This window comes from Mustela putorius, unplaced genomic scaffold, assembly GCF_011764305.1.
Source record: "Mustela putorius furo isolate JIRA1106 unplaced genomic scaffold, ASM1176430v1.1 tig00000870_pilon_pilon_pilon, whole genome shotgun sequence".
Lineage (NCBI taxonomy): Eukaryota > Metazoa > Chordata > Mammalia > Carnivora > Mustelidae > Mustela > Mustela putorius.
The window spans coordinates 1,984,739-2,008,181 of NW_025421503.1; the positions used below are offsets into that span (position 1 = coordinate 1,984,739).

The 23,443-nt window shown below is 34.7% G+C and overlaps 1 protein-coding gene across 2 annotated transcripts in view; it reads left to right on the plus strand.

Annotated features, from left to right (window-relative positions):
- Positions 1 to 3,686: 3,686 nt before the first annotated feature.
- The window catches only part of LOC101681822, a 284,416-nt gene continuing 264,659 nt past the window's right edge, over positions 3,687 to 23,443 (plus strand). For both annotated transcript variants that reach the window (XM_045085576.1, XM_045085577.1), the window contains exon 1: positions 3,687 to 3,829. In XM_045085576.1, the coding sequence (XP_044941511.1) occupies positions 3,733 to 3,829 (97 nt within the window). In that variant the 5' untranslated portion in view covers positions 3,687 to 3,732. The remainder of the gene's footprint in view (positions 3,830 to 23,443) is intronic.

The following is a 23,443-nucleotide window of genomic DNA, read 5'->3' on the forward strand; positions in this document are numbered from 1 at the left end:
CCACCCCGCCCCCCCGGAAGCGCGCCAGGCGCTGGAGTGAGCGAGCGTTGACTTGCGTACGCAGTGCTGGGTAGCCGGAAACTATCCAAACCAGACTCAGCCGCTGGATTGGCGGCTGAGGGATTCTGCCCCCGCGGCGTCAGGCCTGACAGGGTAGGGAAAGAGGCAAGTAGCAAGATTGTTTACTGTAGCCATCGCGTGGGGCTGTAGAGGGAGGTGTTTACTTTTCTGAGGAGCATACTTTGAAAGCCTTAAATGGCGACGCCGTCTAACTGGAGCGCCATTACCTCTGAGTAGGAAGAGGCCTACCTGGACTGCCGGGACAGAGGGGGCAGGGTGACCACGCGGCCCCCTGGTCCCTCCAGACTCAGGTGGTGAGGCCACTTTGGCCTTGAATCTCAGTTCCGAACCCCATATTACGCAGTTAGAGATCCTGATAGGCTGGTGGCAGACCTTTGGGTGAGGACAGCGCAGGGAAACTGTCCTATGGAAAGCAAGAGGGAAGAAGGGTGGGTGGGACGGTTAGATTGGCCAACTAACAACTCTTTGGGACTCCGCGGTAGATTGGATGATGGCTCTCTGAGGTAAAATTTTCCGGAGGCTCCTTTGCAGGAACAGTGTGAGTCAGAGCTAGGACAAAAATAGGGGGCAGGGGTAAGAGTTCAGAAAAAGCTGACTTCAGCTCAAACATGAGGGAAACTTTCCATGGAATTTTAGCCATTGGCAGGCTCAAGTTATTGCCTCATCAAGTTCTGCACCATTTCTGTGGTAGCTATAACAAACCGTCGAATTCCAATGTTTTGGTTAGATATCACCTGTTTTTTTTTTTTTTTTTTTAAATTCCCTGAGTCAGTGATTCATTCTCTATAGTAGTAATATAGTAGTCTATATCAACTTTATTTTATATTATTCTCTTATGGAAAAAGAAATCCACCATGCTCAGAACCACTGATGATTTAATTTAGAATCTTCTTTTTAAGTCTTAACACTTTATTGTCTAGAAAATGGATAATAGGAAATAGGATAATAGAAAATGGTTGTGCGTTTTAAATACATTAGGCTTAATTAAAATGCTAACAATTAGCGACCATTTAACGTCTAGTTTATCACCTTACAAAAGCGATAGACCCAAGCCTTTCAACATAAAGAAATGGAATTGGAAAAAAAAAATTTAAAGCTAGTCAACGTTTGTAAGAATAGACACTGAAGTCCTGAGGAAGGAAATTTTTCACTATCATAGATCATTAATATTTACTTATTTTTTAGTGTTTGTTTTGGCAGTTTTGTTTTCCTCCTTTCCTTTTGGGGGGGCTCTTTTAAAGCCGAGATGGAACTGCATAAACAGCTATATGGAATTATAAGAGGAGAAAATGGTCAGTAGTCCTCTGAATTGAAATTAGGAAGAAAGCAATGGAAACTGGAAAGACCAAACTGAGAGAAAGGAAAAAAAAAGAAGTCATTTATGTAGATTCCAGAAGAAATGTATATGTTAAATACAAAAAAAAAAATAGGGAAACCATTGCACATCATAAACTCCTTTCCTCAAAATTAAAAGACTTTAGGTGATGTTGTACAATTATATAAAGCACAACTACATCTTTTAATCAATGAAATTTCCTCTGCCTGGCACATAGTAAGCACATTATTATTGAATGTGTTTGAGTGAAATTTTTACCTATTTATCTTAACACTCTGCTGAATGTGAGAACTTCATATGCATTTCTGTCTTACTAAATTTATTTTTATTTTTTCAGAATAACTGAACCCCACTGGAGATTTAGTTCACCAGTGGAGGCTTCCTAAATCTCCTTTCCTTTATCCACCTCTGTACAGCCTCACCTACCCTCATAACTCAGGTGAAGGGGAAATCAGAGAAGCACCAGCGACTTGCTGGTGTTTGTAGGCTCATTGCCGATTTCATAGTGCATTTCAGGACTACAGATAATCTGACAGTAAGCATCAGGATTCTTTTGGATCTTCCTATTCCCCTAGCAACCCTCATTTTCAGTCTGAGATTGTCCACCAAGTATGTAACCCTAATGTTTGATTAGAGGTTCTAGAACTGTGTTGTCTAATGTGGTAACAAAATGTGGCTACTTAAATTTCAATCAATTAAAATTAAAGAATTGTGTTTTCAAGTCTCACTAGTCACAGTTTTCATGCTTAATAGCCATATGTGGCCAGTAGCTACTGCACTGAATAGTGCAGATGTATAATATTCCAATATTACAGAAAGTTATTTTGAACAGTGCTGCTTTAGAAAGCATCCTTTGTCATTTCTGCAGCTTAAAAGATACTCAGTTTCAAACTCAGTTTTCTTGCAGGGCAAGATCAAGGTAAACATAAATATGCTGTAGTAGTTCAAAAAGTGGCTGTGTAAGGCAGGGCGTGAATGCATTGGTTGAGTGAAGTAAGACATGGCAGCACCACTCATCTAATTTGGTCATACTTATTTAGGTTGGGAAAATGCTACCCATTTTCAAGGTTTTTTTGTTTTGTTTTGTTTTGTTTTTAGAAAAGGATTTAGCTGTGATTGTAGATCTTTTGTTTAATGTGAACATCAATAATTTACATTTGTAAAACATTTGAATATACAAGGTCATAAAATTTAGTTTAAAGATGGTAAATGGAAGGAGAGAACAGTTGATTCTAATAGCATTACCACAATTACACAATACTAGTTAAATTGTCATTAATGTGTCCTTTGTATCTTGGTTTCAAGAGCTGAGTAATACAGATAGGAAAACTGTAAGCTTAACAAATTGGTGTTTGAAAACTAGCAGGATTCATAATGATTCACATTTCCATGATGAATGTTTTACTTTAAAAAAAGAAAATACTTATTTATTTATTTCAGATAGGGAGAGTGAGTGTGGGCCTGGGGAGGGTTAGAGGGAGAGAAAGAATCTCAAGTAGGCTCCCTACTAAGCATGGAGCCCTAAGCTGATCTAGATCCCAGGACACTGAGATCAGAACCTGAGCCAAAACCAGGAGTCTGACGTTTAATTGATTGTACCACCCAGGCACCCCAGTTTCACTTTTTAAAAAGCATTCTCCTTCCTATTTATTTATTTTTTTTTCTTTTCTTGGGTCTCACAAGACACTCCTGATGTAGGTAAGGAAGATGTTATTTTTCTCTCAATGTACTTTCCTATATAGTCTTTGCCTTGACTCAGATGCTACCTGCTGCATGAAGCTCTTTTCCTTGCAGTTGAACAAACTCCTTAGCACTTTTTCTGTATTGTAGTTGTCTCAAGCTGTTCATGTGCTTTTGATCCTTCTTAATAGATTCACAATTCTTTCTGGACAAAAGTTGTGTCAGGCTTATTTATTTATTTTTTTTCCCTTTAAATTTTATCTCATGTAAAATTTATCTAACAAAAACAACCATAGGATTTCCCTATACTGAATTTTTCAACTAAATAGAATCTAACAATATGCAACCTTGTGTCGGGCTTCGTTTGCCTAGTATAATGTTTTCAGTGTTCATCCACATTGTAATGTATCAGTATTTCATTCAGGTTTATAGTTGAGTTTTTGTATTTACTAAAGAGATGTACAATACATATTATTTAATTATTTTATCCCAAACTCCCACACCTGATAGCATATGCTAATATAATGCAGTCTGTATGAATAGATAATGCCTAAACCTAATTGAGTTCTGTTATTTTATTCTTAGCTACTCAGATTATCTAAACCTTAAAAATTAAATGCCAGAAGATTTTCTCTATGTATCCATTCCAAGACATGGTACAATCTTTTCATCTTCCTCAACAAGGACCTACTGTGACATCCTCTCCTACCGAAGTTCGTGTGTGGATAGAAGGTAAGATGTTTTGAAACTTCGTAGCTCTGCACATCACATTTCATCTTTTACAGGCTCAGCTGACCAGATTTCACAGACTATTAGGGCATAAAAACCATATATTATTTTGCACTCTTTTATGGAACATGTTTCAATATTAATTATTTGAACCTGAGTTCTGTAACTCTAAGGTCCTAACATCGTGTTTTAATAAACACATTCCAAGCATAATTTCCTTGTCTTGATTAATGTATTTTTGTATGAATATTAGAATTAATATAGTATTCTTGATTAACATATTAGTGTATGATTTTCTTATTAATAGAAGTAATATGTGAATATTGGAAACAACCACATATTCTAAAATAATAGCATTAGCTAAACAGTTAAAACAGATATGATTTACATTCTTCTATTGGAAAGAGCCATTGTTGACTGAAGAGAATTGATTGTGTAAAGGAATATATGCAATGAAAGGAGGAGTTAAATGCAATTAAGTTAAATAATTTTATTATTAATTATAATTTATTACATCTAATATATAGTTTACCTTTGAGAGCACATTCTTTTCCTGCCTCCATCACTTAGTGTTTACATAAATACATACTAAGAAATAGTATGTTAAATGATTTAAAAGGGAGGAAAAATCCAAAGTCTTCTTTTTTTTTTTTAAAGATTTTATTTATTTATTTGACAGAAATCCCAAGTAGACAGAGAGGCAGGCAGAGAGAGAGAGGGAAGCAGGCTCCCTGCTGAGCAGAGAGCCCAATGCGGGACTTGATCCCAGGACCCTGAGATCATGACCCGAGCTGAAGGCAGCGGCTTAACCCACTGAGCCACCCAGGCGTCCCCCAAAGTCTTCTTTACGATCAGCTGTCTTTATTAGGATCATACCAATGAGCACTTTAAGAAAGATTGGCAGTGCTTACCATTTCTTAATTATAGAAACTCTTTTAAAGATGATTACTATGAAGCTTTGGTCTATTTGCAATGTTTTCTTTATGTAAAGCTGGTTTATATTCCTTTGTGTTAAGTATAGTAGATTAGGTACTACATAGATGAAAATAATATATTATCATTACATATTTATAGTATCTTTTTGAAATTTTAATTCCTCATCCATAAAATTCAGTTCAGTAAGATTTTCCTCCCAATAAATTGAGTACATAGTTATTTATCACAATATATGTGAGTTTATTATAAAAATAATTTCAATTGTGTCAATAAAATTATTTTAATGGAGAAGAATTTCAAGTCAATAAGCTTCAAGTTTTCTTGGTTCACACTTTAATCATACCTTTTATAATTTTTAATAGCAGGAAACTTAAACATCTTAACATCACCCTACTCACTATTAAGGAATAAAATATTGGTTCCTGCTTTTGAAAAAAAATTCCAAGTTTTCTCAGCTGCATTGCTACTTTTTTTTCTTAGTGATTCCTTTTAAATTTCAGAACTTGCATTTGCAAACTACTGGGAATAATACTAATGTAAGAAGAAATATCTTCTTCCCCCTGTGTTTCCATAATATATCCTTTGTATTTCAAAACACTTCATGCCTATCACTGTGTTTGTGTGTAGGGGGCGTAGTTATCTTCTTCCTATCAAATTGCAAATAGATTGAAGGCAAAATGCAATATTCTATTTATCTTTGTATCTCTGACAACATTCAGCACCATACTTTGCAAAGACTGGGTGTTTAGCAAATATTTTTGTTATTATTGACAAAATAATGGCTTTTAATATTTCACTTCTCAATTTTTCCTATAAAATTGGCCTAATGCCAGAAACTTTCATGTTGCCATTCTTAGTTAACTTTTGTTTGGTGATATTGGCATATTCTTATTTCAGTAATTGTAAAAGAAAGTAATTTCAATTAAACAGGCTATGAATTTTAGGCACCAGACTTTAATGTCTTATTGGTATCCTAGCTTGGATTTCTTCTTTGATTAGTGTTAAGTTACAACACTATTAAAGAGGTAAATGGTTTCTTATATGAACAGAAAAAAAAAGATGATTATAACAATTTGACTTACTGGAGACCTTTTTACATAGTTAATTTAGAGGGGAAACCTAGGCTAGCACTATTAAAACTGAAATGCGAAACCAAAACAAAACACAAAAATCTTAGAATGCCAGAGGGTTTTTCAGGGAGCTGAATTTTATTTATTATAGCATATCCAAGATATTATCATGTGTAAACACGTTACTTTAAGAGTATTAGTCATATTACCCTATTGAAGTTTGGGTGCAGTTTGAGACTCAAAATATAGTTTAGAGGAATAAACTGCTATTGAGACTGCCACTGTTTTTTAAAAAATCATTATTTAGTCTTTAATTTTTCTTAAATTTATTATTTTTTATTAACATATAATGGATTATTAGCCCCAGGGGTACAGGTCTGTGAATCGCCAGGTTTACACACTTCACAGCACTCACCATAGCATGCTATGGTCTTTAATTTTTATTTGTGTTTGTTTGTATGAGCCATGTTGATGGATTGTGGTCCCACATTGCATTTCTAGTCCAGTTCTGGTGTTGTCCTTACCAAAAACTCTCAGGTTGTTCTCAGAGTTCCACAAAAACTCCTTTTGGTGTGGATTGAATTGCAAAATCACTTAGCATAATACACTCTAGCTCCATCCACATTGTTGCAAATGGCAGGATTTTGTTTTGGATGCCTGAGTTATATTCCATGTGATTGAGATATATATAGAATGGATAAGGATGTGAGATATATATATATATATATATGTGAGATATATATATATATATATCTCACATCCTTATCTATATATATATAATATATATATATATAAAATCTTATTTTTATTGAGATATAATCACGTATAAGATATTAGTATGTGTATATATATTTAAATTCTAATATAGCTAACATAAAGTGTTACATTAGTTTCAGATGTACAATATAGTAATTCAACCATTCCAGACATCACCCATTGCTCATCATGAGAAGTGCCTTCCTTAATCCCCATCACCTATTTAACCCATACCCCTATCTACCTCCCCTCTGGTAACTAGCAGTTTGTTCTCTGTAGTGAAGGATCTGTTCCTCGGTTTGTTTCTCTCTTTTTTGCTTTTTTCCTTTACTCATTTGTTTTGTTTCTTAAAATCCACATATAAGTGAAATCATATGGTATTTGTCTTTTTCTGACTTATTTCACTTAGCATTATGTTCTCTAGCTCCATCCATGTTGTTGCAAATGGCAAGATTTTATTCTTTTTTTTGGCTGAATAATATAATATCAGCCATCCATCCATCCATCCATCTACCTACCTATCTGTCTATCTTATTTCTTCATTCTTTCATGAGTCTATGGACATTTGAGCTGTTTTCATAATTTGGCTACTGTTGATAATGCTACTATAAACATCAGGGTGCATGTATCCCTTTGAATTAGAGTTTTTGTATTTTTTGAGTAAATACCCAGTAGTACAATTGGATTTTTGGGTAGTTCTATTTTTAACGTTTTGAGGAACCTCCATACTCTATCCCACTGGTGGCTCTACCAGTTGGCATTCCCACCAACAGTGCAAGAAGGCTCCTTTTTCTCTACATCCTTGCCGACACTTGCTATTTCTTGTGTTGTTGATTTTAGGCATTCTGACTGGTTGGTGTGAGCTTATATCTTGTAGTTTTGATTTGTATTTCCCTCATGATTAGTGATGTTGAGCATCTTTTAATGTGTCTGTTAGCAACAATTTTATAGATGTATCTCCTGAGACAAGAGAAATAAAAGCAAAAATAAACTATTGGGACTACATCAGAATAAAAGTCTGCATACAGTGAAGGAAACCATCAACAAAATGAAAAGACAACCTTCTGAATGCGAGAATATATTTGTAAATGACATATTCAATAAAATGTTAGTATCTAAAATATATGATTTGTTTTTAAGTAAAGGATTTTTCCTGAATTTTAGTACAAAATAGAAAGTGTGATTTAAATTTGGCAGTTGGAACATCTTGAATCAATTAAAAGAACATAAGCTGAATTTGGAGCCCTGACTTCTAGGCTTGAATTTATCACTAAACTCCATTGTGACCATAGACAAGGACCTTGGCCATTAGGATTTCTAAATTTTTCTTTATTTTTTTTAATTGGTTTTCTTTCTTAGTATCTTTCTTTCCTTCTTTCTATTTCTTCCCTTCTTTCTTTCATCTTTTTTTTTCTTTTCTTCTCAATTTAGCAATACAGTTATGTACGTCTGAGAGGTTTGTTGCAGTGAAAAGTAAAAATCGGGACACCTGGGTGGCTTAGTTGGTTAAGGGTCTGCTTTCAGCTCAGGTCACAATCCCAGGGTCCTGGGCTTGAGCCCCAGTTTGTCAGGCTGTCTTCTCAGCAGGGAGCCCATCTCTCTCCTTCCACTTGCTGTTCCCCCGCTTGTGCTCTTTTTCTCTTTCTTTCTCCCTCTCTCTTTCTCTAATACATAAATAAAATCTTTAAAAAAATTAATAATAACAGATATTTGGGGAGGGTAAATGACAAAATAAATGTGAAATGTATTTTATCATTGTTCTTATTTTTTTCCCACTATCAGTTCAACTATTGTTACTAAAATGCTAGTGTCTACACTGTCAAAAGCACCAACATATTACTGTTTATCGGATTTCTTGGATCTTACAGGTTTAGAGGATTGTTAGCTCTATGTATATATGGATTTTAATAGCATAAAACCGGGTATATTTTAAATTAGAAAGCATCAATTAGTAGATAATTTTCATTAAGAAAATATTTTTTGTGAGAAAAGATTAAGTTAAGATTGCAAAATTAGTAAATTAGGAAAGATTATAATAATGGGAACCTAAGGTCCTCTTCCTTCACTGCTGATGTACACTGATTTTGTCAAAATCTTAAGGTATGCAAGGTATATTTGATAAGGGAAATCATTCTGCTTTAGTGACTATGACAATATTGAGTTTATCATTCTGGAAAAGACTTGTGAATGAGCAGAAAGTCTTCATATTAAAAATAAATAAGAATGGTAGGTATCAAAACATCAGGAAAGACAGGCAGGAATACTCACCACTGTACTAATGAGGACAGCAAAACATCAGGAAAGAGACCAAGTAATTGTTATAGCCTGTTCCCAGAAATAATAAAAATACCTATATAGATTTTGGAAGAGATTGGGTACAAATCACCAGTCATGGTGTAAGATGCAATAACAAGAGAGAAAGTTTTTATTTTTGGGTAAGACTCTTTCAAATGTTTCTTAAATTACATTTCACAGATGACTGGCTGTGCTGTCTTTATCTCATGTCCAAGGCTAGTATTGAGTAGCAGGATAGATATAGACACTTCTGAGAGGGGAAAAAAAAAAATGCCACCCTTCCTGGTCTCTATCGTATTCATGTCCTGGGGATGGAGATTTGGCCCTGATAATGAATACTAGGTGGGGATGACTAAAATTGCTGTTTATAGACTGCCTGTGCCAGATTTACAATAGTAAGTTATTTACATTTAAATCGTAAGTTGTGCACCTGGGGAGCTGCTTTAGCTTTCAGAGTTCCAGATGCTATTACTGAGTAAATTGCTTAACAGACTGTTTTATATGACAGAAACCTACAGCATTGCATAGAAAATGACTTCTTAAACATTAAAGTGTCACAAATCCTAATCCCTTTGAAATTTGATGAAAACTATAGACTCTATCCTTCAAAATATACATACATGCTCTATTTTGTATAACATGACAATCAAATGGTATGTACACCAGTATTCCAGACAAAGGAACTTCTTCACTAGGTAATGAATCATTAATGTGTGATGAGCAGATCTTTCTCCCTTTTTGTCTTCAATATTTTCCCACACTTCTAAGCATATTGCTCAGATTTAAAACACTGAAGCAGTTTTTCCTAAGTAAGAAGTTATTGTTGTATAGTATGCATAAAGCAAAACAGAAACAAAAACAAAACAAAACAAAAACATGGAGGTATAAAGACTAGGAATACATTCTTGCCATGAAGAATATTCATTTCCCTTATTGGTTGTCAGAGTTACCAGGTGGTTAAGCACCACGTATATAGGTATATATCTGTAATATTTTAACTGTATTAGTATCTATCATAATTTGAAGTAGGTTTTATAAAGAGTTCTTATTGTTTCCATCAATTTCTTTTTGTCTGCTTGTAGGCTTTTTGCTTTTGTCCTGTGTGGTTGATGGAAAAGTGACTACATTTACAGTAATGCCTCAGTATCTTTTTTAGTTTTTTCCCAAAGCAGGTCTTCTTAGCTTCATCATAGAATGCAATTCCTCACCAAAATACATGGCATTATAAAGCTTCTGTGCTTTCTTTGATCCCCACCATGCCCCCAACAAACCTGAGCTGAGCTTTTTGAAAAAACCAAGGTGATCTTTATCTTTATTTCTGGTAATGGTCTGTGGATAAGAGGACTGAGAATGTCCAGTATATAAATTGAATAGTCAATCTCTATTTAAAATAATTATACTTATTTGTAGATCCCAGTCTTTCCCCTCATTCATAATAGAAACTAAAGGTCTGTATTGTTTTTTAAAAATATATTTTATATTTTAGGGCAGTTTTAGGTTCATAAAAAATAGAGCAGAAAATATAGAGTTTTCATATATTCCCTGTTTCCACATATGCACAGTTTCCCCCACCATCAACATTCCAAGCCACAGTGATGCATTTGTTAGGGTTGATCAACCTACAATGACACATCATTAACACCCAAAGCCAATAATTTACATTAGGGGGGCGCCTGGGTGGCTCAGTGGGTTAAAGCCTCTGTCTTTGGTTCAGGTCATGATCCCAGGGTTCTGGGATCGAACCCCGCATCAGGCTCTCTGCTCAGCAAGGAGCCTGCTTCCCCCCTCTCTCTTTTTGACTGCCTCTCTGCCTACTTGTGACCTCTCTCTGCCAAATAAATGAATAACATCTTAAAAAAAATTTACATTAGGGTTTACTCTTGGTATTGTACATACTATGAGTTATTTCAAATGTATTACATGTACCAACCATTGTAGTATCATGTGAAATAGTTTTACTGTCCCCCAAATTCTATGTGCTCTGTTTATTCATCCCTCCTTTCACCTGAAGGAAAAGAAAACTTTTTCCTCTACCCTTCAAGGTCTTCCATCTGGACTAAGTATTGTATTTATGGAGACAGGTTAACAGGAGTAAAAACCAAACCAAACCAAACCAAACCAAAAAAAAAAAACAAAAAAAAACAAAACAAAAAAAACAACCAGAAAATTTTGTTACATGTGCAAGGAGACCCGATATTGAAATTGAGACCTAAAGAAATGACCAAGGCAGGCAATTTTTAGACTCTTTAGACAAAGAAACAATAAACTTGTGAGGAACAGACAAGATAAAGAAAACAAGTTTGGGAGATTAAATTAGCAAAGAATTCTAAGTATTTGGGTTGAGGTACTAGAGTAAAAAGGTTTGTTTCTATAGCTTTCTCAGCTTTAAATTTCCTATCTCGGAGGATAAGACTCTCTCTCTGCTTCTTTGTATAGAGAGGGTACTTTTCATATGAAAGATTTAATTCCTGCTTTTTGGGGGGGGAGAGAGGAGGGTTTGAGTGTCCCTGCACTGGCTATTTCTTGAGTAACTTTTATTTAAAATAATCAATATTTCAGAGGGGCACATTTTGAGGTGATCTGCCATTGGCCCCTACACAACCTAACCTAACAATATGTAGCCTTTTAAATTTATATATATATTTATTGTTTTAAATAAACACATGTATTTTTGTCCCCAGGGGTACAGGTCTGTGAATTGCCAGGTTTACACACTTCACAGCACTCACCATAGCACATTCCCTCCCCAATGTCCATAACCCCACCCCCCTCTCCTAACCCCCCTTCCCCCAGCAACCCTCAGTTTGTTTTGTGAGATTAAGAGTCTCTTATAGTTTGTCTCCCTCCCAATCCCATCTTGTTTCATTTATTCTTCTCCTACCCCCGTAACCCCCCCATGTTGCATCTCCACTTCCTCATATCAGGGAGATCATATGATAGTTGTCTTCCTCTGATTGACTTATTTTGCTAAGCATGATAGCCTCTAGTTCCATCCACGTCATCGCAAATGGCAAGATTTCATTTCTTTTGATGGCTGCATAGTATTCCATTGTGTATATATAGTATGTAGCCTTTTAAAATTGGTTTCTTTCACTTAGTTATATGCTTTTAAGGTTGTTCCTTATCATCTCATGGTTTTATAGCTCATTTCTTTTTACTGCTGAGTAACAATTCATTGTCTGGATGTTCCACAGTTTATCCATCCATCTGCTGAAAGACATCTTGGTTGCTTCCAAGATTTAGCAATTGGGAATAGAGCTGCTATAAACTTTTCTGTGCAGGTTTTTGTGTGGATGTGTTTTAAACACCTTTGAGTTGGGGTGCCTAGGTGGCTCAGTGGGTTAAAGCCTCTGCCTTTGGCTCAGGTCATGATCCCAGGGTCCTGGGATCAAGCCCCACATCGGGCTCTCTGCTCAGTGGAAAGGCTGCTTCCTCCTTTCTCTTTCTCTGCCTGCCTCTCTGCCTACTTGTGATCTCTATCTGTCAAATAAATAAATAAAATCTTTAAAAACAAACAAACAAAAGAACAAACAAAAAAACCTTTGAGTAAGTACCAAAGAATGTGATTGCTGGATCTTATGGTAAAATGTGTTTAATTTTGTAAGAAACTGCCAAACTGTCTCTCAAAGTGTCTGTATCATTTAGCATTCTACCCAGCAATGATCAGAGCGTTTGTTGCTTCACATCCTGGCAACATTTGTTGTTGTTGTTGTTTTTAAGTTAAATTCTGGTTAGCTAACATACAGTGTAATATTAGTTTCAGGTGCACAATTCAGAGATTCAGCACTTACAAACAACACCCAGTGCATCACAACAAGTGAACTCCTTAATCCACTCACCTATTTAACCCATCCCCCCATGTACCTCTTCTCTTGTAACCATTACTTTATTCTCTGTATTTAAGAGTATGTTCCTTGGTTTGCTTTTCTCTTTCTTTTTTCCTTTACTCATTTGTTTTGTTTCTTAAATTCCACATATGAGTGAAGTTATATGGTATCTGTTTTTCTCCAACTAACTTATTTCATTTAACATGATACTACTCTTTAGTTTTATCCATGTTGCTATAAATGGCAAGAGTTCATTCTTTTTTATGGACGAGTAATATTCCACTGTACATATAGAACACATCATTTTTGTCCATTCATCAGTTGATGGACATTTTGGCTGTTTCTGTAATTTGGCTATTGTAGATAATCCTGCTGTAAACATCAGGGTGCATGTATCCCTGTCAATTAGGAATTTTATATTCTTTAAGTAAATACCTAGTAGTGCAATTACTGGATGGTAGGGTAATTCTATTTTTGATTTTTTGAGGAATCACCATACTGTTTTCCACTTTTTTACACCATACACAAAAATAAATTTAATGGATTAAAGACCAATGTGAGACAGGAAACCATTAAAATCCTAGAGGAAAACACTGCAGTAAATTCTTTGACATTGGCTGTAACAACTTCTTACTAGAAACCAAAAATAAACTATTGGGACCTCATCAAAATAAAAAGCTTCTTCATAACTAAGGAAACAAGTCAACAAAACTAAAAGTCAACCTATAGATTTTAACAAGTTTTCAGGATTCAAAGATAATATACAAAGGTCAACCATGTTCCTATATAGTAGAAATGAAGAAGTGAAATGTGAAATTTGAAACATAGTATCATTTATATTAAGGACTCCAAAAAAATGAAATAGTTATAGATATAACAAAATCTGTCAAAGAAAACTCCTGGAACTAGCAAACCATTATATCAAGGTTGAAGGATATAAGGTTAATACATAAAAATCGATTGCTTTCCTATATACCAACAATGGACAAATGGAATTTGAAATTAAAAACAAAATACTGGGGTTCCTGGGTGGCTCAGTTGGTTAAGCATCTACCTTTGGCTCAGGTTATGACCTTAGGGTCCTGGGATTGAGTCTTGTGTCAGGCTCCCTGACCTGCAGGGAGTCTGCCTCTCCTCCCCCTCTGCCCTTTCCCCCAACTTGTGCATGCTCTTTCTCTCTCTCTTTCTCTCTCTCTCAAATAAATAGATGCGATCTTTTTAAGAAAGATTTATTTATATATTTATCTATTTATTTGAGAGAGAGACAGAGAGAGGGAGAGATCACAAATAGGCAGAGAGGGAGGTGGGGGGGCGGGAAGCAGGCTCTCTGCTGAGCAGAGAGCCCGATGCAGGCTCAATCCCAGGACCCTGGGATCATGACCTGAGCCAAAGGCAGAGGCTTTCACCCACTGAGCCACCCAGGCGTCCCTCAATTAAATAAATATAATCTTAAAAAATAAAAATAAAAACACAATACCATTGATATAAGCATTTCAATAAATTGAATACTTAGGTATAAGTCTAACAAAATTTTTAAAAGATCTTTAAGGGGAAAACTAAAATCAGAGAACTACATAAATGAAGAAATGTTCCCTGTTTAGAGATAGGAAGGTTTAATATTGTCAAGATGTTAGTTCTTCCCAAATTGATATATGTGTGTATATACTATATATGTAATATATAGTATATATATATAATATATAGGTTTGATATACTCTCAATCAAATTTTCAGCAAGTTATTTTGTAGATATCAACAAATTGATTCCAAAGTTTATATGGAATGATAAAAGACCCAGAATAGTCAATATAATATCAAAGGCAAACAAAGTTCGCTGACACTACCTGACTTCAAGACTTAATATAAAACTGCAGTAATCATGATAGAGTGATACTGGTAAAAGAGCAACAACAAAAAAATCAGTTGATACAATATATAGGCCAGAAACAGACCCACATAAATATAATGTACTGGTCAGAGGAACAAAGGCAATACAATGGAGAAAGAATAGTCTTTTCAAAAACATTAGGGAATTGTAAACTAAAACACCACTGAGATACCATTACACACTTATCAGAATGGTTCAAATCTAAACCACTGATAACAACAAATGTGTGATATTGAGCATCTTTTCATATCTCTGTTGATTACCCGGATGTCTTCTTTGGAAAAATTTCTATTCATGTCTTCTGCCTATTTTTTTAGTTGCTTTTAGGATGTTGAGTTTTATAAGTGCTTTATATATTTTGGATACTAACACTTTCTCAGATAGGTCATTTGCAAATATCTTCTCCCATTCTGTAGGTTGACTTTTAGTTTTCTTGACTGGTTTCTTTTTTCAAATCTTTTGGGTTTTCTATATAAATAATCATGTCATCTGTGAACAAAGAGTTTTATTTCTTTATTCCCTATCTGTATACATTTTAATTCCCTTTTTTTCTCTCATTGCATTGTCTAGGATTTCTAGTTTGATGTTGAAAAGGAGTGGTGTGGGGGCATCTGGGTGGCTCAGTGGGTTAAAGCTTCTCCCTTTGGCTCAGGTCATGATCTTATGGTCCCGGGATCGAGCCCCACATTGAGCTCTCTGCTCAGCAGGGAGCCTGCTTCCCTTCCTCTCTCTCTGCCTGCCTCTCTGCCTACTTGTGATCTCTGTCTGTCAAATAAATAAATAGTCTTTACCAAAAAAAAGAAAGAAAAAAAGAGTGGTATGAAGGTATATCCTTGCCATGTTCCTGATCTTAGGGGAAAAGCTTTGAGTTTTTCACTATTAAGTAAAGGTGTTAGCTATAGGGTTATTTATTTATTTATTTATTTTTCTGGTAGATGTTCTTTATCAAGTTCTTTATCATAGTTTGCTGGAAGTTTTACTATGAATCAGTATTGGATTTTTGTCTAATATTTTTCTGCATCTTTTGATATAATTGTATTATTTTTCTTCTTTAGACTGTTGATGTGATGGGTAGCATTCATTGATTTTCAAATATTGTACCACCAGCCTTGCATACCTGGATGAATTCCCTTGATTGTGGTGTATAATTATTTTTTATACATTGTTAGATTAAATTGGTTAGTATTTTGTTGAATATTTTTGCATCTATGTTCATGAGTGGTAACTGGTTTGTAGTTTTCTTTTCTTTTGATACTTTGCTTTTGGTATTAAGTAATTCTGTCCTCATAGAATGAATAAGGAGTATTTCTTCTACTTTTACATTATGGAAGAGATTATAGAGAGCTTGTGTAAATTTTTTCTAAAATATTGGGCAGTATTCACCAGTGAACCTATTTGGAACTGATGCTTTCTGTTTTAGAAATTTATTAATTATTGATTTAATTTCTTTAATAAAGGTAAGCCTATTTAGATTGTCTATTTATTCTTGTGTGAATTTTGGCAGATTGTGCCTCTCAAGGATTTCATCCATTTAACATAATTTACCAACTTTATGGACATAAAATTGTTCTTAGTATTGCATTAGTATCCTTTTAATGGTAGTGGGATCTGTAATGATATTCCCTCCTTCATTCTTTATATTAGTAATTTCAGTATTTTTCTTTAAATCAGCTTGTTTTTTTTTAATTGTGTTATGTTAGTCATTATAAAGTACAACATTAGTTTTTGATGTAGTGTTCCATGATTCATTTTTTGCATACAAGGCTTGTCAGTTTTATTGATTTAAAGAACCAGGTTTTGGCTTTGCTGATTTTCTCTATTGATTACTTATTTTTATTTTTTATTTCATTTATTATTTTTAAATCATTATTTCTGCTCTAATTTTTTTGATTCATTTTTTCTGCTTACCTTGGATTTAACTTTTACTTTTCTTTTTCTAGTTTCCTAACGTGGAAACTTGGATATTTATTTTAGATATTTATTTTTTAATGTATGCATCCAGTGCTCTAAATTTTTCCCAAGGCACTGCTTTCACTGTATCTCACAAATATTTATAAGTTGTATTTTCACAATCATTTAGTTCAAGATAATTGCTAAATGTCTCTGGAGATTTCTTCTTTTATCCATGTATTATTTAGAAGTATGCTGTTTTTTTTTTAATTTTTTATTTTTTATAAACATATATTTTTATCCCCAGGGGTACAGGTCTGTGAATCACCAGGTTTACACACTTCACAGCACTCACCAAAGCTGTTCAATCTCCAAAATTTCTTTTAATTTTCCAGATATCTTTTTGTTATTGATTCTTAATTTAATTCTGCTGTTGCCTGACAGCAGACATTGTATGAATTTTATTCTTTTAAATGCGCTAACATGTATTTGATGATCCCCAATGTGTTCTATATTGGTAAATACTTCATAAGACCTTAAAAAGAATGTGTGTATTCTGCTGTTTGGATGAAATAGTCTATAGATGTCAATTATTTCCAGTTGATTGATGGTGCTGTTGAGTTCATCTATGTCCTAACTGATTTTATGGATGCTCAAAATGTCCATTTCAGGTAAAGGTATGTTGAAGGCTCCAAAATATATTACTGGATTGATCTATTAATTCTTGTACTTCTATTAGTTTTTGCTACATGTAATTTGATGTTGTGATGTAAGGCACATAAACAGTAAAAATTGTCATGTCCTCTTGGAGAACTGACCTCTTTATAATTATGTAATTCCTTGCTCTGAATTCTGCTATGCCTGAAATTAATATGGCTAATCCAGCTTTCTTTTGATTACTGTAAATATAGTATATCTTTCTCCATCTCTTTTTTTTCATTCTATATGTGCCTGTATATTTAAAGTGTATTTCTCCCAGACAACATAATGTTGGATCTTGGTTTTTTATTCACTCTGATAATCTTTTTTAATTGGTGTATTTAGACCATTGAAATTTAAAATTATTATTTATATTATAATTGATATTATTGAATAATATCTACCGCATTTGTTATTGTTTTCTATTCATTGCCCTTGTTTTTCAAAATTTATTGTCCATTATGTTTCTTTTCTGCCTTTGTGATATGATTTATTTTTTATAAAAAACATTTATTTCTTTTATTTATTTAAAATAGAGAGATCACAAGTAGGCAGAGAGGCAGGCAGAAAAAGGGGGAGGCAGGCTCCCTGCTGAGCAGAGAGCCCAATGTGGGGCTTGATCCCAGGAGGCTGAGATCATGACTTGAGCCAGAGGCAAAGGCTTAACCCACTGAGCCACCCAGGAGCCCACAGACATTTATTTTTGCTGGTGGAGGTTGGGAATCGAAATGAGGAATGAGAAATTGGGATTGTGATGCCAGCAGATTTTGTGTTCAGCAAAGGTTTCCTGGTTCGTAGACCATACCTTTTCACTGTGTTCTCACATTGCGGAAAAGGTACTGGAACTCTCTGGAGTCTCTTTTGTAAGAACCCAAATCCCATTCATGAGAGCTCCACTCTAATGGACTAATCACCTCTCAGAAGCTCCTCACTTTCTAATACCAACATATTGGGAATTAGATTTTCGACATATAAAGTTTGGGGAACACAAATCTTCAGACCATATCATGTGGTAAAATGGATAAAATATAAAATTTACATTTTAACCTCTTTTTAAATATATAGTTCAGCAGCATTAAGCACGTTCACATTGTTGTGTTATCATCCCCACTATCCATCTCCAGAATTCTTTTCCTTTTGCAAAAGTGAAACTCTGTACCCATGACAAAATAACTCCTCAGTCCCTGGCAGCCAGTACTGTGCCTCTTATCTCAATGAATTTTACTATTTTAGGTACTTCATTTAAGTGGAATCACACAGTTGTCTGTCTGTGACTTTATTTGGTATGGTATCCACGAGACTCACCCATGTTGTAGCATGTGTTAGAGTTTTCCTCCTTTTTAAGGCTAGTAATGTGCCATTTTATGAATACACCACATTTTGTTTATCCATTCATTTGTCCATGAATACTTGTGTGTTGCTTCAACTTTCTGTCTGCCTTTGTGATTTTATTTTATTTTTTAAAGATTTTATTTATTTATTTGACAGACAGAAATCACAAGTAGGCAGAGAGACAGGCAGAGAGAAAGGGAAGCAGGCTCCCTGTTGAGCAGAGAGCCCAATGCAGGGCTTGATCCCAGGACCCTGGGATCATGACCTGAGCTGAAGGCAGAGTCTTTAACCCACTGAGCCACCCAGGCGCTCCTGCCTTTGTGATTTTGATTGAGCATTTTATATGATTTCATTTTCTCTTTTCTTAGCCTATCAATTACATTTTTAAACTTTTTTATATATGCTTTAAGGTTTATTTACAATCAATCCAAGCCCACTTTCGAATAATGCTATACCAATTTCCTGGTAATTGCAAGTATCTTATAATAATAAAATATTCCCAATTGCTCCATCCTGTCCCTCGTATCATTGCTGTTCATTTTACTTATACATAAGATATAAATATTGGGGATATATTTGATGTTATTTTGAGTACACTGTTATCTGTTACATCAATCCCAAATAAACAAAACAATAGTTTTTATCTTACCTTCATCTTGTCCTTTTCTAATACTTTTCTTTCTTTTATATAGATCTAAGTTTCTGACCTGTATCATTTTCCTTCCCCTTGAAGAGCTTCTCTTAACATTTCTTGCAAGCAGGTCTACTTATAACAGAGTCCCTCAATTTTTGTTTGTCTGAAAGTCTTTATTTTTCCTTCATTTTTGAAGGATAATTTCACAGAACAAATTCTAGGTTGATGGAATTTTTTTCTCGAGACTTTAAATAGTTTACTATACTGTCTTCTTACCTACATGTTTTCTGAGGAGAAGTTGAGTATAATTCTTACCTTTGCTTCTATATTGGTAAACTTATTTTCATCTGGTTTCTTTCAAGATTTTTTTCCCTTTTCTTTTATTTTGTGCACTTTGATTATGATATGCCTAGGTGTAGGTTTCTTTGTTTTTGTTTTGCTTTGTTTTTTTTTTATTTTTGGCATTTATCTTGTTGGTCTGAGATTTGTGGATCTGTGGTTTGATATCTGACCTTTATATTTGGAAATTCTCAGTCATTATTGCCTCAAATATTTTATCTATCCTGTTCTTTCTTTCTTCTTCTGGTAACCTCATTAGGAAAATTACTTTTATAGTTGTCCCACAGTCTTTGGATATTCTGTTTCCATTTTTTTCAGTCTTTTATCTCCCTGATTTTCAGTTTTGGAAATTTTTATTGACATATACTCAAACTCAGACATATTTTTCTGAGCTGCATTCAGCCTACTCGTAAACCTATCAAAGATGTTGTTTTTCTGATACAGTGTTTTGATCTCTGACCTTTCTTTTTTGATCTTTTGTTAGAATTTCCATTCCAATACTTACATTACCCATCTGTTATTGCATGTTGCCTACTTTTTGAATTAGAAACTTCATCATATTAAACATAGTAGTTTTAAGTTGTGTGTATGATAATTCGTCATTCCTGCCATATCTGAGTTTGGTTTTAATGCTTTATGTGTCTCTTTGAACATGTATTTTGTTTTGTTTTATTTGCTTTTTAGTATGCCTTGTATTTTTTTTCTTGAAATCTGGACATAATGTACTGAGTAAAGAGAACTTTGGTAAATAAGCCTTTAGTGATGTGACAGGTAAGGTTTGGTGGGACTGTAAACATTTTGTATTCCTATGATTGGGCCTTAGATATTGGTAAGCCTGTGACCCTCAGTTGTGATTTCATAAGTGCCTCTAAGATATTTCCCCACCTTTGGTGGAACAAGATGTCTAGTGGGGGCTGTAATTTTGTATTTTCCTTTCCCCACATGGAAGGTAGAAAAGACTAGAGTATTTTCTTCCACTAGGTAAGTTAGACTCTGATATAAGAACAATAGATAAGGCTCTAGTAGAATAGTTTTTTCTTGAAGTCAGGTGTTCTAAGAGCTGAGTGCTCTGGTGCATTTGAAAATTGTTCTTTTTTGCCTTTCCCTGCTGGAAACAAGAGTATTTTTCTTCAGTATTCACTGTAAGAGCCTGGTAGGAATCCTATTGGTAAAATTTACAAAAGTGTGAAGTCTCTGTATAACTGGACCCCGCATCCAGATTTTTTAACTCTCAGACTTATCCACACTATCTCCAGCAATTTATCAATTATAGTTTAGATTTTTCTACCCAGGTACTGGTTCCTAAGGTTTTTGCTTATAATAAAGGTTATGCTCTTGATAAATTGTGATCTGTTATTTGCCTGTTGGTCTTTCCAGTTTTGGGGGCAGCAGTTTGCCCTGTGACCTTGCTAGGAAGATGTACCTGAAAAGAGTTATTGCCTTTTCCATTTGTTCAGAATTTTACTTGTTAGGATGGAGTGATGACTTCTAACATCCTTGCATATCAGACTGGAAACTGGAAGACTTCTTTCATACTTTTATTTATTAATTTCATACTTTTATTTATTTATTTATTTATTTATTACTTACTCATTTATTTATTAAGGTCTTTCTTTCTTTCTTTCTTTTTGAACTAAGCTCTATGCCCAACGTGGGTCTTGAAATCACAACTCTGAGATCAGGAGTCATATGCTCTATTGACTAAGCCTGCCAGGCACCCCTGAATTTTTATATTTTAGTGAAACAATAAGATTCCGAGCATGTCAGATATAATTCTAAGCATTCAAATAGCTTCCATGCTAGATCTGAACAAAATGATGTGTAATTTCCTTTGAGATCCTGATAGTTTGCGTTCACATTCCTTTTATTCTTGTTCTTGAATGAAGTAATTGTCTGTTCTGCTGGAGTTCATTTGGAAGCAGTGTTTTCTAAAAATAATGCTTCTTTCGGGATAATTAATTAGTTCTGCCAGGATGTACACACCATTAATAAAATTATATGTGTTTAAAAGTACATATGTAACATTTATTATGTATTGAGAAAATATAGAGAAGAAATAAGAAACTAAGAATCATCTGTAGGGGCACCTGGGTGGCTCAGTGGGTTAAGCCGCTGCCTTCGGCTCGGGTCATGATCTCGGGGTCCTGGGATCGAGCCCCACATCGGGCTCTCTCCTCAGCGGGAAGCCTGCTTCCCTTCCTCTCTCTGCCTACTTGTGATCTCTGTCTGTAAAAAGAAAAAAAAAAGAAAAGGAAAAAAAAAAGAATCATCTGTAATCTCTGTAATTCAGGTAACCACAGGAATTTTTTCCTGTATATGTTTCCAGATACTTTTATCTGCATAAACACATGCAACAGTATCTTTTTCTTTAACAACTTTGGATTATCCATGTTCAGTAATGAGGACTCTGGAATTTATTGCAGTTTATTGATAAAGCATGTGATTTGCTTCTACCAGTAACAGAAATAAGAATCAAGGGATTATGGGGGTATTCTTTTTTAAAAAAATTTTAATGATTTTATTTATTTATTTGACAGACAGAAATCACAAGTAGGCAGAGAGCCAGGCAGAGAGAGAGAGCAGGAAGCAGGCTCACCACCAAGCAGAAAGCCTCATGTGGGGCTCAATCCCAGGACCCTGGGATCACGACCTGAGCTGAAGGCAGAAACTTTAACCCCCTGAGCCACCCTGGTGCCCTGGGGGTGTTCTTTTTTAAATATTTTTTTAAAGTTTTTATTTGAATTCCAGTTAATACAGTACAATATTAGTTTCCAGGATACAATATAACGATTCAACCCTTTTGTACAACACCCATGGCTCATTAGAGTAAGTGCATTCCTTAATCCCCATCAAGTATTTCACCTATCCCACCCACCCACTCATCTCCCCTCTGGTAACCATCAGTTTGTTCTCTATAGTTAAGAATCTGTTTCTTAGTTTGCCTCTCCCTATTTCTTTTTCTCCCTTTGTTCACTTGTTTTGTTTCTTGAATTCAACATATGATTGAAATCACAGTATTTGTATTCCCTGCATGACTTACTTTGCTTAGCATAATACTCTCAAGATCCGTTCATCTCCTTGCAAATAGCAAGATTTCATTCTTTTTTATGGCTGATTAATATGCCATTATATACATACACCACTTCTTTATTCACTCATCAACCCATGGACACTTGGGCTGCTTCCATATCTTGGCTATTGTAGATAATGCTGCTAAAAAAACATCAGGGAACATCCATCCTTTTGAATTAGTATCTTGGTATTCTTTGGGTAAATACCTAGTGGTGAAATTGCTGGATTGTAGGTAATTCTATTTTTAACTTTTTGAGGAAACTCCATACTATTTTCCAAAGTGGCTGCACTAATTTGTATTCCCACCAATAGTACAAAGGTGTTCCCCTTTCTGCACATCCTCACCAACACCTGTTTTTTCTTACATTGTTTATTTTAGCCATTCTGACAGGTGTAAGGTGATAGTACATTGTAGTTTTGGTTTGTATTTCCCTTGTGATGAGTGGTGTAGAGCCATGTGTCTGTTAGCCACCTGAGTGTCTTCTTTGGGAAAATATATTCATGTCTTTTACCCATTTTTTTTCTTTTTCTTCTATCTATTTTTAATTTGGATTGTTCCTTTTTGGGTTTTAATTTTTTGAGTTTTTTTTAATATATATTTTGGATACTAACCCTTTCTCAGATAGGTCATTTGCAAATATCTTCTCTAGGTTGCCTTTTAGTTTTGACTATTTCCTTTGCTGTAAAGAAGTTTCTTTTTTTGATGAGGTCTCAATAGTTTATTTTTGCTTTTGTTTCCCTAGAAAGAAGTTGTTGCAGCTGATGTCAAAGAAATATTGCCTGTGTTCTCTTCTAGGATTTTTGTTCTCATGTCTCACATTTAGGTCTTTCATCCATTTTGAATGTATTTTTGTGTGTGGTGTAAGACAGTGGTCTTGTT